Source organism: Brassica napus, chromosome A5, assembly GCF_020379485.1.
Source record: "Brassica napus cultivar Da-Ae chromosome A5, Da-Ae, whole genome shotgun sequence".
Taxonomy (NCBI): domain Eukaryota; kingdom Viridiplantae; phylum Streptophyta; class Magnoliopsida; order Brassicales; family Brassicaceae; genus Brassica; species Brassica napus.
In genome coordinates, this window is record NC_063438.1 from 26,089,021 (window position 1) to 26,101,284 (window position 12,264).

At 38.9% G+C, this 12,264-nt stretch overlaps 5 protein-coding genes across 5 annotated transcripts; 2 read left to right on the top strand and 3 right to left on the bottom strand.

Moving 5' to 3' along the window:
* The first annotated feature begins 1,673 nt into the window (after window positions 1-1,673).
* Window positions 1,674-4,706, top strand: LOC111215799 (mediator of RNA polymerase II transcription subunit 27). Its single transcript, XM_022719883.2, has 7 exons — window positions 1,674-2,104; window positions 2,191-2,356; window positions 3,406-3,859; window positions 3,942-4,001; window positions 4,073-4,141; window positions 4,251-4,294; window positions 4,363-4,706. The coding sequence occupies exons 1-7, from the start codon at window positions 1,852-1,854 to the stop codon at window positions 4,505-4,507; spliced, it is 1,191 nt and encodes a 396-aa protein (XP_022575604.1). The 5' UTR covers window positions 1,674-1,851; the 3' UTR covers window positions 4,508-4,706.
* A 32-nt stretch (window positions 4,707-4,738) lies between these two features.
* LOC111215800 lies at window positions 4,739-6,528 on the bottom strand. The gene has a single exon (XM_022719884.2). It carries the CDS (start codon window positions 5,981-5,983, stop codon window positions 4,922-4,924), a length of 1,062 nt encoding a protein of 353 aa, XP_022575605.1. The 5' UTR covers window positions 5,984-6,528; the 3' UTR covers window positions 4,739-4,921.
* Window positions 6,313-7,078, top strand: LOC111216098 (josephin-like protein). Its single transcript, XM_022720401.2, has one exon. The coding sequence runs from the start codon at window positions 6,519-6,521 to the stop codon at window positions 6,918-6,920; it is 402 nt and encodes a 133-aa protein (XP_022576122.1). The 5' UTR covers window positions 6,313-6,518; the 3' UTR covers window positions 6,921-7,078.
* A 1,050-nt stretch (window positions 7,079-8,128) lies between these two features.
* Window positions 8,129-9,934, bottom strand: LOC111215801 (protein ENDOPLASMIC RETICULUM-ARRESTED PEN3). The gene has a single exon (XM_022719885.2). It carries the CDS (start codon window positions 9,671-9,673, stop codon window positions 8,294-8,296), a length of 1,380 nt encoding a protein of 459 aa, XP_022575606.1. The 5' UTR covers window positions 9,674-9,934; the 3' UTR covers window positions 8,129-8,293.
* Window positions 9,935-10,485: 551 nt separating this feature from the next.
* On the bottom strand, window positions 10,486-11,936 carry LOC111215802 (lactosylceramide 4-alpha-galactosyltransferase-like). Its single transcript, XM_022719886.2, has one exon. It carries the CDS (start codon window positions 11,778-11,780, stop codon window positions 10,557-10,559), a length of 1,224 nt encoding a protein of 407 aa, XP_022575607.1. The 5' UTR covers window positions 11,781-11,936; the 3' UTR covers window positions 10,486-10,556.
* Window positions 11,937-12,264: the final 328 nt, after the last annotated feature.

A 12,264-nucleotide genomic window follows, 5' to 3' on the forward strand; every position in this document is an offset into this window, starting at 1 on the left:
ACTATGTATTTTATAAACCGAGTATATAATTTTGCTATATCTCCATATAATGAAAAAAAATATTACCTTTTATTAATATTTCAACAATATTTTTGGTAGTAACAAATATATAGCAAACAAAGTCGATTGGTTATTTGGTATAGAAGACATCAAAGCAGTTATTACCAACCTTTTAAAAACAGAAAATGTATCAAAATAAATAAAAATCTATTAAAAAATATATAGTAAAATACTTTATGAGATTTTATGTTCAACATATCATAATCATCTTAGTTGAATAAAAAAATTGATATGGCTAGAATAGAACATATGCAAATGTTGTACATATAAAGAAATGTATGTATCTGCAACAATATAGAAACGAATATAACTATCAACAATTATGTATGTAAATGTTAACACGATTTTAAAAGAATTTTTAACTAGATGTTTGTGTTTTGTTATCTTTTAAAATATATGATTCCAATAGTTACAAAATGATTTAATTTGTGACTGTGTAATTGATGAAATGAATAGATAAAGAGGAAGAATATAAGAAAATAATTGAACAACATAACTAAAATACTTTACTAGAGATGCAAAATACTTTATAAACTTAACATTTATAGAAAGAAATCATTTCCAAAATACTTTCAAATATTGCATATTCATATACTAATAAATAACAATTATTTATTTGTTTGTAACTAAGAACTAAATAAACTAACAAAATAACAAAGTTCAAGAGCATTTTTTGTCAAGACTAAAATGTAAAGAGTCCAAAACTAGAAGTTTTCTCAACATTTTCAAATTAGTTAGATCCTGCAAATGTATAGATCTCTTGAGAAAGTTTATGTACAGAGAAAAAGGTAAAATCCATCTTCTAAACTATTATTATTGTATTTCTTTTTATTTTTTTAACTCCACAAGAAAAGTACTTAAACATAAAATTAAAAGTTTTAAACAATTTGCTATGCCATCCAAATTTGCCCACCTCAAGAGTGAATACCACCTCAAATGCTAGGAAAGACATAGGCACTTCATATTGTATTCAAGTTGAACTGCGCATCCTCTCTCCCATCTCCTTTGTTATATTGACATCATGTCTCTAACATGTATTATGCTTACTTCGGATTGCAAAGAAATTTGTATCAGACGCTCATAACTTAGACTTGATTTGTCGAACTCTTCATCTTATTATAACTGTATTTTTATTTCTTATTTCCATAAATTTCCTGTACTTTTAACTTAAATGACGAAATTCCAAAGTAATTCTAACAATATAGCATATGTTTCTCGATATTAACAATTTTATCAAACTTGTAATCACATTTTGCAACACCTAAACCTTCATTTTCTAATGATATTACAAATTTAACAAAAAAAAATTGGCATTGCACTTGCCTGACTAGAAAAAAGCAAGTCCAAAGAGCGACTGAAACGCTAAAGTTAAGGTTTTGAATGGTGATCAAAGAACGAAAAGGAACACTGAATTCCTTATTATTTCCAAAAAAAAATCACCGTTCACAAGGAATATTTTTTCCTTCTTGTTCATCCATATTCCTTTTTTTGTAGAAAAATATAGAACAAAAGCATTCTTTATTAAATTTAATAAGAAACAAACATTTCTTTTCATTCCAGCAATTTTATTTCTATAGGTTATTTTCCTATTTTTTCTGTCTTTCCGAAAAGTTCACTAGTTTGAGCCTAAGAAACACGTTTGGCGTTTCTTCGTTATAAAAATCATAAACGCGGATTTAAACGTACTAAAATCGAATTGTGTTGCTGTCGGGAAGAGATCAGAGCTCAGTTAATGAATCAAATTGAAATCAAGATAGTGAGAGAGTTAGTTTGATCCTTCGATCTCAGCTTATGCAGTCGCTACAACAACCCCTAGCGGCGAGCCACCAGTCGGAACCAGACGCGCCGCCGAAGCAGGTGGCTCAAGCCATGGAACGTCTCAACCAAGCCGCTAGGGTTATCGCCGACATCCGCCTCGGCGCCGACCGTATCCTCGAAGCCATGTTCGTCGCCTCGAACCCTCGCCACAACGACGCGCCTCTCCAGCTCTTCCTCAAAGAAGACGCCTCCATGCGTCAGCACCTTCAGGATCTCCGTTCAATTGGTACTACTTTACAAAAATTGATTCTTTCCATTAGTATAATCAGTAGATTAGGGATTTGAAAGTGTTGGTGTTTGATTGGATCTCAGGGAAGAAGCTGGAAGAGTCTGGGGTTCTCACTGAGTCTCTCAGGTCGAGAAGTAACTCGTGGGGTCTTCACATGCCTCTCGTTTGTCCTGATGGTGCTGTTGTTGCTTATGCTTGGAAGAGACAGCTTGCTGGCCAAGCTGGTGCTTCTGCTGTTGATAGAACCAGGTCTCACAATGTTAGCTAATGAGTTATATTAGGTCTGAGTCTTCTAATAACTGAGTTTTGAAGATACATTTAGCTGTTAGTACTTTCATGGCATGTGGTGTTGGTATCACATTGTTGCTAATCGTTTGAGCATAGCTAAGGGTTTAGTTTCGAGTCTACAAACTAGATTTGAATTTCTATTTGGCTTTTAATTTTCTCCTGGAGGGTTGTGGTTTTATGTTTATTGAGGGATTATTAAGCTTATTGAATCATATATGCGATTTGGAGTGTTATCAGCTATAAGCATACTTACTAAACGTCATGCATTCTCCTCCATTTACTCTTCTGTTGTTGCTAATTGTTTGAGCATAACTAAGAGTTATGGTTTGGGTCTATTTGCTGTTGGTTTCTCCTGGAGGATTGTAGTTTATGTTTATTCAAATGATTATTAAGCTTATTGGATCATATGCTTTGGAGTGTCATCAGTCAAAAGCTTACTTATAAAATGTCATGCATTCTCCATTTGCTATTCTACTGTGAATGTTGTTTTCCTTCTGGTTAGTTATCACATTGTTGCTAATTGCTTGAGTATAAGTAAGAAGTTAGGTTCCGGTCTACGAACTAGATTTGAAGTTCCATTAGGCTGTTTGTTCTCCTAAAGGATTGTGGTTTTATGTTTATTGAATCATATGCAATTTGGAGTGTCATCAGCTAAAAGCATACTTACTAAACATCATGCATTCTCCTCCATCTGCTATTCTACTGTGAATGTTGTTTTCCTTGTGGCTTGTTAGAGCATCAGCATTGGTTGGTTAGGTGTCTGTATGAGTCTCTCAGTTATAAAATACTAATAAAATTGAATTGTGAATTAATTTTTTTTTTTGTTTTTAAAGAAGAAAATTGAACTATGTAAAACTTGACACATTGTTTTAGAGTCTCTCAAAGACTCATCTTGTTCTCTCTCTCTTATTTATATGTTTTTTCTTTTTCTTCAAATTTTTAATGGGAAGAAACTCAATGAAAATTCTTATATCTTTGACACATAGTATGACTCTCAATGATGACTGTAGGTTAGCTCTCAAGGCCTTTACGGATCAAAAAAGACGATTCTTCCCTCACATTGACGATGGACCCAAGATGGAACCAGGATCTAAAAAACAACGTGCCTCCCATTCACTATTAGAACATGGAGGAGAGGAGCCGGTTGAGTACAAGACATTGCCAGATATACAATCACGTCTAGAGAAGCTGGTTCCTAATGTGAAGGTGTCTACTTATGGACGGTTGAGCTGGCTCAAAAGAGCTAGTTCTTTACCTGGCTCCGGAAGTGATGATGATCCATCAGAAGAATCAAAACCTATTTTCCAGAGTTCTAGTAAGCTGAGATCAGGGTTACAGGATGAAGTTGTGGACAAGGTTGCTGTAATTGAATTATCGTTTCCTTCCGTGTTCAGAGCTGTGGTCTCGTTGAATCCAGCTGGTTCTGTTGATCCAGATGCAGTTGCATTCTTCTCTTTAGATGAGGTAAACTTCCACAATTCTCTCTAAATGAAGTTGTTTTTTTTATGTATGTACTCATGTTTTTGCTTCATCCCCTTCCTTATAGGGAGGAAGCTACTTACATGCGAGAGGCTTCTCGGTTCATCATGTTTACAAACACATCACGGTAACAACAAAGACTGCAACTGGTGTTAATTTGATAAATTGGGAACTTTCATTAATTAAATTTTCTTGCAGGAACATGCGGCTACGGCCTTGCAATACTTCCTTGGATTTGGTAGCGTAACAGCTCTGTACTCTCTCCTGGTAAATAAAGCATTTAACAAGGGCTCATCAGTCTCTTGATAACATGAACCAATCCTTTCTTTTGGATCCATGGAAGTTAATTTATACCTTTTTTTTTCTTGTAATGCAGCTATGGATATGCAGTTTTGAATCACTTTATAGTAAACCATGCAGGTAAATAAACCAGTCTCTTATTACTCTTTGGTCCGTGGACTAAGCTTTTCACATCTTTTATGATACAGTAAGTGTGGAAAGCTATTAGCAATGGATAAAAAGTCTTCTTTGATCCTACCTCCTCTACACCGCGCTTATCAAGAACTGCCTCTTGCGGCCAACCTCAGCGTTTGTGAAGCTTACCACGCCGGTTGCTCTTCAGATGGTTCTTAGTATTAGGGGAGGATCAATCAAAAGGCTAGAGAAAGATAACTAACTTGGAAGAAACACTTGTATGGATCTCTATTGCCTGCTTTCTCTCCTCTTTTGTTTGTGTCCCATGTTGAGGTTAAATTCACATTACATCAGTATAAGCAACATAGAATCAAGTGGCAACTGATGACACATGTGAATGTTGAGTGTTTTCTAGACATTTGATCTGTGTCAGGAGGTGAAGGAACAACATGAATCAGTTAAATTTCGCAAGATAATAAGCTTAAGCCTTCTTTTCATAGTGGTTTTACAAATTAAACTGATTCAAGTCCACACAAAAGTCATTAGAGACAAGGAACTAGAGAGTAGAAGAAAGGGTCTACATTTACACTACAACATTAAGACAAGCTTCCAAAACCAAACCAAAGTACTTCACTACTTCTTGCCTTCTTCAATACCACCCACCGCAACACTCAACCCTTTCACATGACATTCCTCTGGTACCACCACCGCCATTGACCGCCTCAGACCGCATATCGTCCATAGATACAAAGCCAGCGTTACCCCTAACGCTCCAAACACTGCACCCAAGACCCAAACACCAAACATTCTCCATATGCACTCGTTTCTCTCAACATCCTCTTCCCCCTCCGTGGAAACGTCAGCCTCTATCGCTTGATTCGGTTCAAGCGGCAGTGAATGCATCCACACCGGCGTTGGCTGCCTTATCTCAAACCTCCATGAATGAAGCAAATGTGCATTGGAAGAGTTCCCGTTTGCAGAGCTTAAACACACAACGAACTCACCATCACTCCATAGCTCCCCCAAGTCAACCGAGAAGGAGAAGAATGGATCTAACAACTTAACCGAACCTGGCTTTCTGAATCGAACCATTACTCTCTTAGAACTTGCTTCATACTCAACCATACAGTTCAACCTCCCTCCACTCTCCATCAACAAGTCACCCTCAAAGGAAAGGTTTCTAATTTCGGAAGATTCAGGTTTACCTACCAAGACTCTCGCACGGTTTCCTCTTTTGGATATATCAAACTCAAAAGCAGCAACTGTCTCGTTCTTTGCGTACTCAAACAGAAACTCTAACGCAGAGGAACTGTTATCTTTCTTACCGAAGAGGCCAAGATCCAAACCACTTGGAACCATTACAAAGGCCATGACATCACCAACCTCATTAGGCATCGAGAAGGAGAAGTAACTCGAGAAAGATAACGAGTTCCTACTCTCTTTACCTTGGAGAAGCTTGATGGGTTTCGTGTAAACGACTCCTCCCACGCTTCCACTCACCGAGTCAGTCAGCTGAATCGAAGAACCGTCACTGACAAGCTTCGAATCACCAGACAAAGCAACGTGCTTGTCAAGACTCGGAGACTTTGCGAACCCATCAAACGAAAACGAGGAGTTCCCATCTGCAGCCATGGTTTCATGAATCTCGAAGCACAACAAAACGAAAACAAAGGATAAGGCTTTGAGCATCGACATAGCTTGAACTAAATGAAAAAAACTGAGTCTCTCTGATTTAAAATGGGTAAAGTGAGAAGCTCTTCTTCTATATGGAATCTTCAGGATTCGAGAAAGTATTCCACTTTTTAAGACGGAAAAGTACTTTGCTCTAAAGAAACGCTCACTTTCCCTCTGTCTCTATCTTGTAGTGTTTGCTGACTAATGTTGTTTAATGCATTTAATGCCATTTCTGATTACATTCTCTTTTGTTTAGCATCTCATTAGTGTTGTAAACAGTAATTTTCTATTCCATAACTTGATTTTTTTTTTTTTGATAAGTTGATTTTTTATTACCATTTAAAAAAAAATCATGGTCTTTTCAATAAAGATTTTAAATAGATTAATAACATATTTACCCCTCTGTTTCTATTTTTTACATTTTAACCCCAATGTATTTTCTGACATTAGTCAAAAGTCAAAACATACCTCCTCATAAATAGTCTTTCCCGTTTGCTTCTCTTTACGAAATATTTTGGTCTCTCTCTCATCAACATAATTTCAGACAAAAAGAAATATGTCACGAGGAGCATGCAAAAGAGTAAGCTTTAGTCCTAACCAAGAAGCCACTGAGGAACCTGTATTCCCAAAACATCACGACCAGAGAAAGGTGGTCCTCATTGGATTTCTCAGTTTCGGTCTCAAGACCTCGCCTGCTGGAAGGAAGCTCATCCGACGTATCCGAGCTAGAGTCGCCAAAACGCTGCGTTCTATGTCCTTTAGTAGGAGTACGACCGACAAAACGTCATCGTTGTTGCTGTCTTCATCTTCTCCTTCCTCGTCTATTCGTATGAAAAGGTCCAAGTCTCTAGCTGAGTCGGAGTCTCACAGAGCAGAAGCTATTGAAGACTGCATTGAGTTCTTGAACTCTTCTTTTTCGCTGTCCAGATCAAACTCTGTCTCGACGTGGTCTTCTTGATTTGACCGGTTAGGATTCGGATCAAATGGAACTCCTACTCTCTTTTTCTTCTGGTGAAATGTTAAAAGAGTTGAGAATTGTGAATTGAGCATTGTAGAGAGGAGTGTTTTAAATTACTTTTCAGTTCATTCAAAAAAATCTACGAGGTTATTGACTTATTTTCAACCTCATTTTGCAAACGTTTTAAGTACAAAAAACAAGGAAAAGATCCATTGCAAACCATGGATCAAAGTTTGCTGGGGAAATAAATAAAAAATTACACTCATCGTATGTGTGTTCTTTGGTATAAACACTAACATGAGTTATTTAATGTTAGAACTTCCATTGTGTAGTATAAGAGAGAAACCAGGTTTAAAATTGAAAAAGAAGGGTCAACATCGAAGAACCAAAGACAAGAAAGTTCATGGAAGACAAAATCCCCACTTGGTTTTCTTGTTTTTTTTTTTACCCCACTAATAATAATCCTTGTTAAGAAAAAAACAAGAGGAAAATTCCAATAAATTTCTTAAAAGAAGGATTTTATTCAACAAAAAGGAAAACACAAATTATTTTCATCATAACAAATCTTAAGCGTTTCAGAAATTGTAGGTCCATAAAACCTGACCTACCATGAACAAAACCTATCAATAGTATCCAAAGAATCCAAAGAAAAGCTTACATTTAAAAATAAAACAAAATGTGTGTTCCTCTCCTCTCAAGACGACCTTGTGTAAAAGCGGAGTGCACTATCGAAGTTGCAACAAAAGGTTTTATTACACTGACAATAAAGCAAAGACATAAAGGAAGATTCTCTGTCTTGTTCAAAAAGGTAAAACATTTCATGAGTAAAGAGAGCATTAGGTTGAGTAGGTTGAGAAAGACAAAAAGAGTAGTTGCACTTTAGCTCTATGTAGTATCTCTACAATAGAAGCTTGCTTTCAAGACAAAAATATGCATATGATCATAAATTCATTATGCTAACATAATATTGACTTTTGGAGTCTAAAACTGATGTTCGTAATAATCATGGAGATATAGATCAGTCAAATACAATGAATTGATGAAGATGTTTTCTCTTCTTTCTATCAAATCTACCACAAGGGCTTCTATGAGTAGACCTTTATCCACAGCAGAGCCTGCATTTCACTTTATTGTTTTTGAACTTGATTTTTCCCACTCAACTAGAACCTAACCTAGTTTCTTATCAGTTATCAACTACAACCATAACCTTACAATGAGAAAAACTCTATGAATCCATTTACAACAGAAGAGATAGCTGGTGAATGTGACAACAGTGAAGTTTGAATCTTCCTGTTCTTCATTACAATATGTTCAACTGTTCTCCCAGGAAACAAAACATTTTCCTGAGAATATGACACTACAGAGCCGCTTGATCACAGTTCTATCATACTTGAGGAGTTAGAACTCTCCCAGACCTCAACACCTTCCATATATTCCCTAGAAACAAACAGCCTATCACCTCCTGCCTCAATTTTAGAAACCATCCCTCTCTTGGAGTCTTCTTCCTTGTCTACAAAGTTTCTTCTACGAATCAGATCACCACTACTCCTCTTCCCCTCAACACTCGACCACACCTCCAACGCTCCACCTCTCGCTGCCAACACTTGCTTTCTATAACAATGCACAACGCTGTAACCGCCGCCGTCTGCACTCCACGCGCCAGGATTCTCGTCTGACACATATACCCACGGATCTTCACCTAATTTACGAAGATCTGCCATTCCGAGATCACCTGACTTTGAACACACCTTGAAGAGAGTTGACTCTTCAACTTCCACGTCCACGTCAGCTAACGCATCTCCGAACCTGCTGCTTCGTCCCGAACCTGGCTCGCTCGTCTCCCACACAATGTTCTTTGATCGTGGATCCCAGATCCGGATGTACCCGGAGCATCCGAACACTCCTCGTTGGACCGCGGATCCGACTAAAAGACCGTTATTCGCCACCCACCGGAGCTTCTCCGGTACGGCGGTTTTAGCTGAGCTTCCGGATTGCTGGCCGATGACGGCGGCGACTTGGAGAGTGGACTTATCGATCTGTAGAACGCTGTTCTCTCTATGCAAGCAATCAAACGATGCGAAGACTCCGCCGGGAGAATCCGCGACGGCGGCGACTCGCGCCTTGTGGATCCTCGGATCTTCCGGATCAGTCCAGTGCGTGGATCCGACGTAACGACCGCTCGAGAGATCGTAGAAGTGAAGCCCCGACGCGGATCCAGATCCGATCGCCGCCGCCTCGTCCCACACGCGGCAGATCGACGTGACGTCACTGAGATGCGTGCGGACGGTTACGGCGTGGGAGAGACTCCAATCGTAGACGGAGATCTGTCCGCCGTGAGCGATCCATAAAGAAGCATCTCCGGCGGTTGCGGTGAAAGCGGAGGGAACTCCGTCCGTCGCCGGCGTGATTGTCGAAGCTAAAGAAGCGTCGAAACCTTGCAGCGGCGGAGGTAACATCGCCGACCGGAGGAGTGACTCGACGCCGTAGTAAAGAGCTTCATCGAGCAGCTCTTGTTTGGAGAAGACGCCGGAGGAGGAGTTAGCTGGGAGGCGTCCGGTTCGGAGGAGGTTGAGGATGACGGAGAAAATCTCCGGGTCGCGATCGATGAAGACGGGATTCGATCCGTGGGAGGTTGGGGTGGAGAGAGCAGCGAGGAGAGAGTCTGGGCAGGTTGATTGAATGGTGGATGCGGTGGTTTCGAAGATTTCGCCGCCGACGTTGAGCTTCAAGCGCTCGCTTCCGTCGGAAACCATTATCGCTTTCCGGTTTGAGGTTTCGATTCAGCTTGAGCCGGTTATGTCAATTGGGCTGAGGGGAGAAATGTTATTATTGTTAACTGATGACGCTGTCTATACATGGGCCTGGCCCAGTTTTTATTTCATTCCAAACGCAAACGCTGAATAAGTTGTGCAAGTATCCTAAAAAACGTTTTAGCCTTTAGCGAGTCTATGTAAAACCCTCCAAAAATTTTGGTTGTTACCGTTTTAACTATCAAAAATATATAATTTCGATGATCAAAGACCCCTGAGCATGGTCGAACTTTTCTACTGAGCTAGAGGAGTTTATGAAGCTGAAAACCAGATACACAAAGTTCTCGATTGTTTTTGTTCTCTATCTTTAGCTAAGATAGCAAGATCCTTCCATAGGAATTTGTACTACATTGGTTGTTATATTCCGGTCTTGTTTTCTAAACCACTTCAAGCTTGAGTAATAGAATAGCCAAGAAAAAAAACTATATCATAACTTTTTTATAAAATATAAATTATCATATGCAAACTAGTATAATAATATATTATATTATTTATAGAATCTAAACATTTGTCCAACTGATAATCTAAATTTTTAATTTTTATACAGTAGGCGTTGCTAGCTTAGCGCCTAACGATATGCCTTAAGTCATCGTAAGTGACTATTCCTTTTTGAACACTGAAAATAATAATTCCATGATTGTAACGTCAACCTCAAGTCTTCAATTGAAATTCGGTTGAGAAAAATACATTTTGTTTGGTGTAGACCTGGAGATTGATTAATTAGAGTTGGTCGAAGTTTATTTCAATCAGGAAAATGATCAATAACGTTTTCATTGTTAATTACAGTCTAAAAGCTATTCTACAATGGTAATAAACTTACAAAGTATTATGATACAGAGACTTTCTCACAGATCACACAATGATCCGAAACGATTTTATCCATGGCACTACCTTTCTCAATTTGAAATTTACTACTAAACTTATTCCACAAATGCAACCCGTAGCTTCTCCTCTGCATCTCAAGAACCTTGACTTCCACTCTCTTCCTATCCTTCTCGGTTCTTGGAACCGTGAAGAGCTTCCCAATCTCAATCCAATTAACCGAATAAAACGCAGGAGGCGTCATGACAGTGAAGTTATAACCAACCGTTCCTTCAACAGCTCTAGCCACTCTAGAAACAAGATACGGTCCGTTATGACCCCAAACGTTCCCGTTGAAAGTCAACGCAAACTCTTCGATACATTTCCGCAAGAGAGGATGGCTCTTGTCGAAGACCAAAACCGCGTTGTTCAGCCTCGTCCAGTTTCTCGAAACCGGTTCGAGAGTCTGCGCGCCGATCACGTTCCTTAAAGTTTTAAAGCTTTTCAGCACTATCATGTCCGTGTCTAGATAAACGCCTCCGAACTTGAACAAGTACGCGAGTCTCATGAGGTTTGAGAGGTTCTGAGCTAAAGAGATCTTCCCGGGATCTCTCTTCCCTGTCTTAATCTCCTCAAGCCACGACTCTCCCGCCGTGTCCTTGAGGAGAAAAGGTAAATCAGGAGTTACCGCAGTAACTCTGTAACCGCGGTCAAGAAATGGTTTCAAGACTCTAAACCCCTGAGGAGAATCCATCGTAGATGATAAAATGATCAAACAACCACGAGGATGTGATTTAAAGACGCTTTCCACAGACAAAACCTCTCTCTTCTTACCGAACATCTCAGCAGGGGAGATCCACGTCATCATGAAACTGACGTCACAATCATCTCTCAGAAACTCTGTTGCTCTTTGCTGAAACTTCTCCGACACGCCTTTGCCTCCAAAAGTCTCGAGAATCTCGAGATTGTTATTCTCTTTAACTGTGGTAATCTGCTTGATCGTGTAGTTGTTCTTGCCAGCGCTCAGCTCTCTCTCTGATCTCAGAGGTAAGTAAGGAACAACCGTCTTGATCTCTATCTTCACCACCTCCGAGATCTCTCTCACCGTTAAGTTGGATACGATGACGACCGTGAAAACGATCAGAGCTATTACTGAGGCAGCAAAGGCTGTGAACAGTGATGAACCGGAGCGGTTTAATCGCCGGTGATCAAACACCGCCGTGACTTTTTTAGCTATTTCACTATCCATTTTTGAAGCTAGGGGAAGAAATGAGTTTGTGAAGAACGTGTTTTTATTTTCTTGTTGTCTTATAATCTGTGTGTGTGAGAAACTTTTTGCTTGGTGTTGAAGCTGTCGTCTTTTGAAAAGTTTTTGAGCCGCCAGAGAGCGATGAAGTCTACGTTAGACTACGATATATATTATTAATTAATTATTACTTTCGTTATGTAACTAAATTAATGGGGGACCATAACCTTAAATAAGCGATCATGATTCTCCAACACTTTATTTTTGCTAATACTATTTTTTTAAAAAGACTCATATCTTTTGACGACTTTTCTTCCATCATCTCTTTTTGATTATTTCCACAACTAACAAGGTAGAATAACTCGGTTAGTCTGCGGCGTGCAGGCGAAACTTCTCAGCAGTTCATGCAGAGATTAGATAGACTCATTTGAACAATGCGATATATATATATATATATATATTTTATATCATGTCGAATTTTTTGTAA

Excerpts from the sequence above, each read along its gene's own strand:
- LOC111215799 (XM_022719883.2), top strand. The coding sequence starts at position 1,852 with ATGCAGTCGCTACAACAACCCCTAGCGGCGAGCCACCAGTCGGAACCA. Across the intron at positions 2,105-2,190 it reads TCAGGATCTCCGTTCAATTG|GGAAGAAGCTGGAAGAGTCT; the intron begins GTACTACTTTAC and ends ATTGGATCTCAG. Across the intron at positions 4,142-4,250 it reads CAGCTCTGTACTCTCTCCTG|CTATGGATATGCAGTTTTGA; the intron begins GTAAATAAAGCA and ends CTTGTAATGCAG.
- LOC111215802 (XM_022719886.2), bottom strand. The coding sequence starts at position 11,780 with ATGGATAGTGAAATAGCTAAAAAAGTCACGGCGGTGTTTGATCACCGG.
- LOC111216098 (XM_022720401.2), top strand. The coding sequence starts at position 6,519 with ATGTCACGAGGAGCATGCAAAAGAGTAAGCTTTAGTCCTAACCAAGAA.
- LOC111215800 (XM_022719884.2), bottom strand. The coding sequence starts at position 5,983 with ATGTCGATGCTCAAAGCCTTATCCTTTGTTTTCGTTTTGTTGTGCTTC.
- LOC111215801 (XM_022719885.2), bottom strand. The coding sequence starts at position 9,673 with ATGGTTTCCGACGGAAGCGAGCGCTTGAAGCTCAACGTCGGCGGCGAA.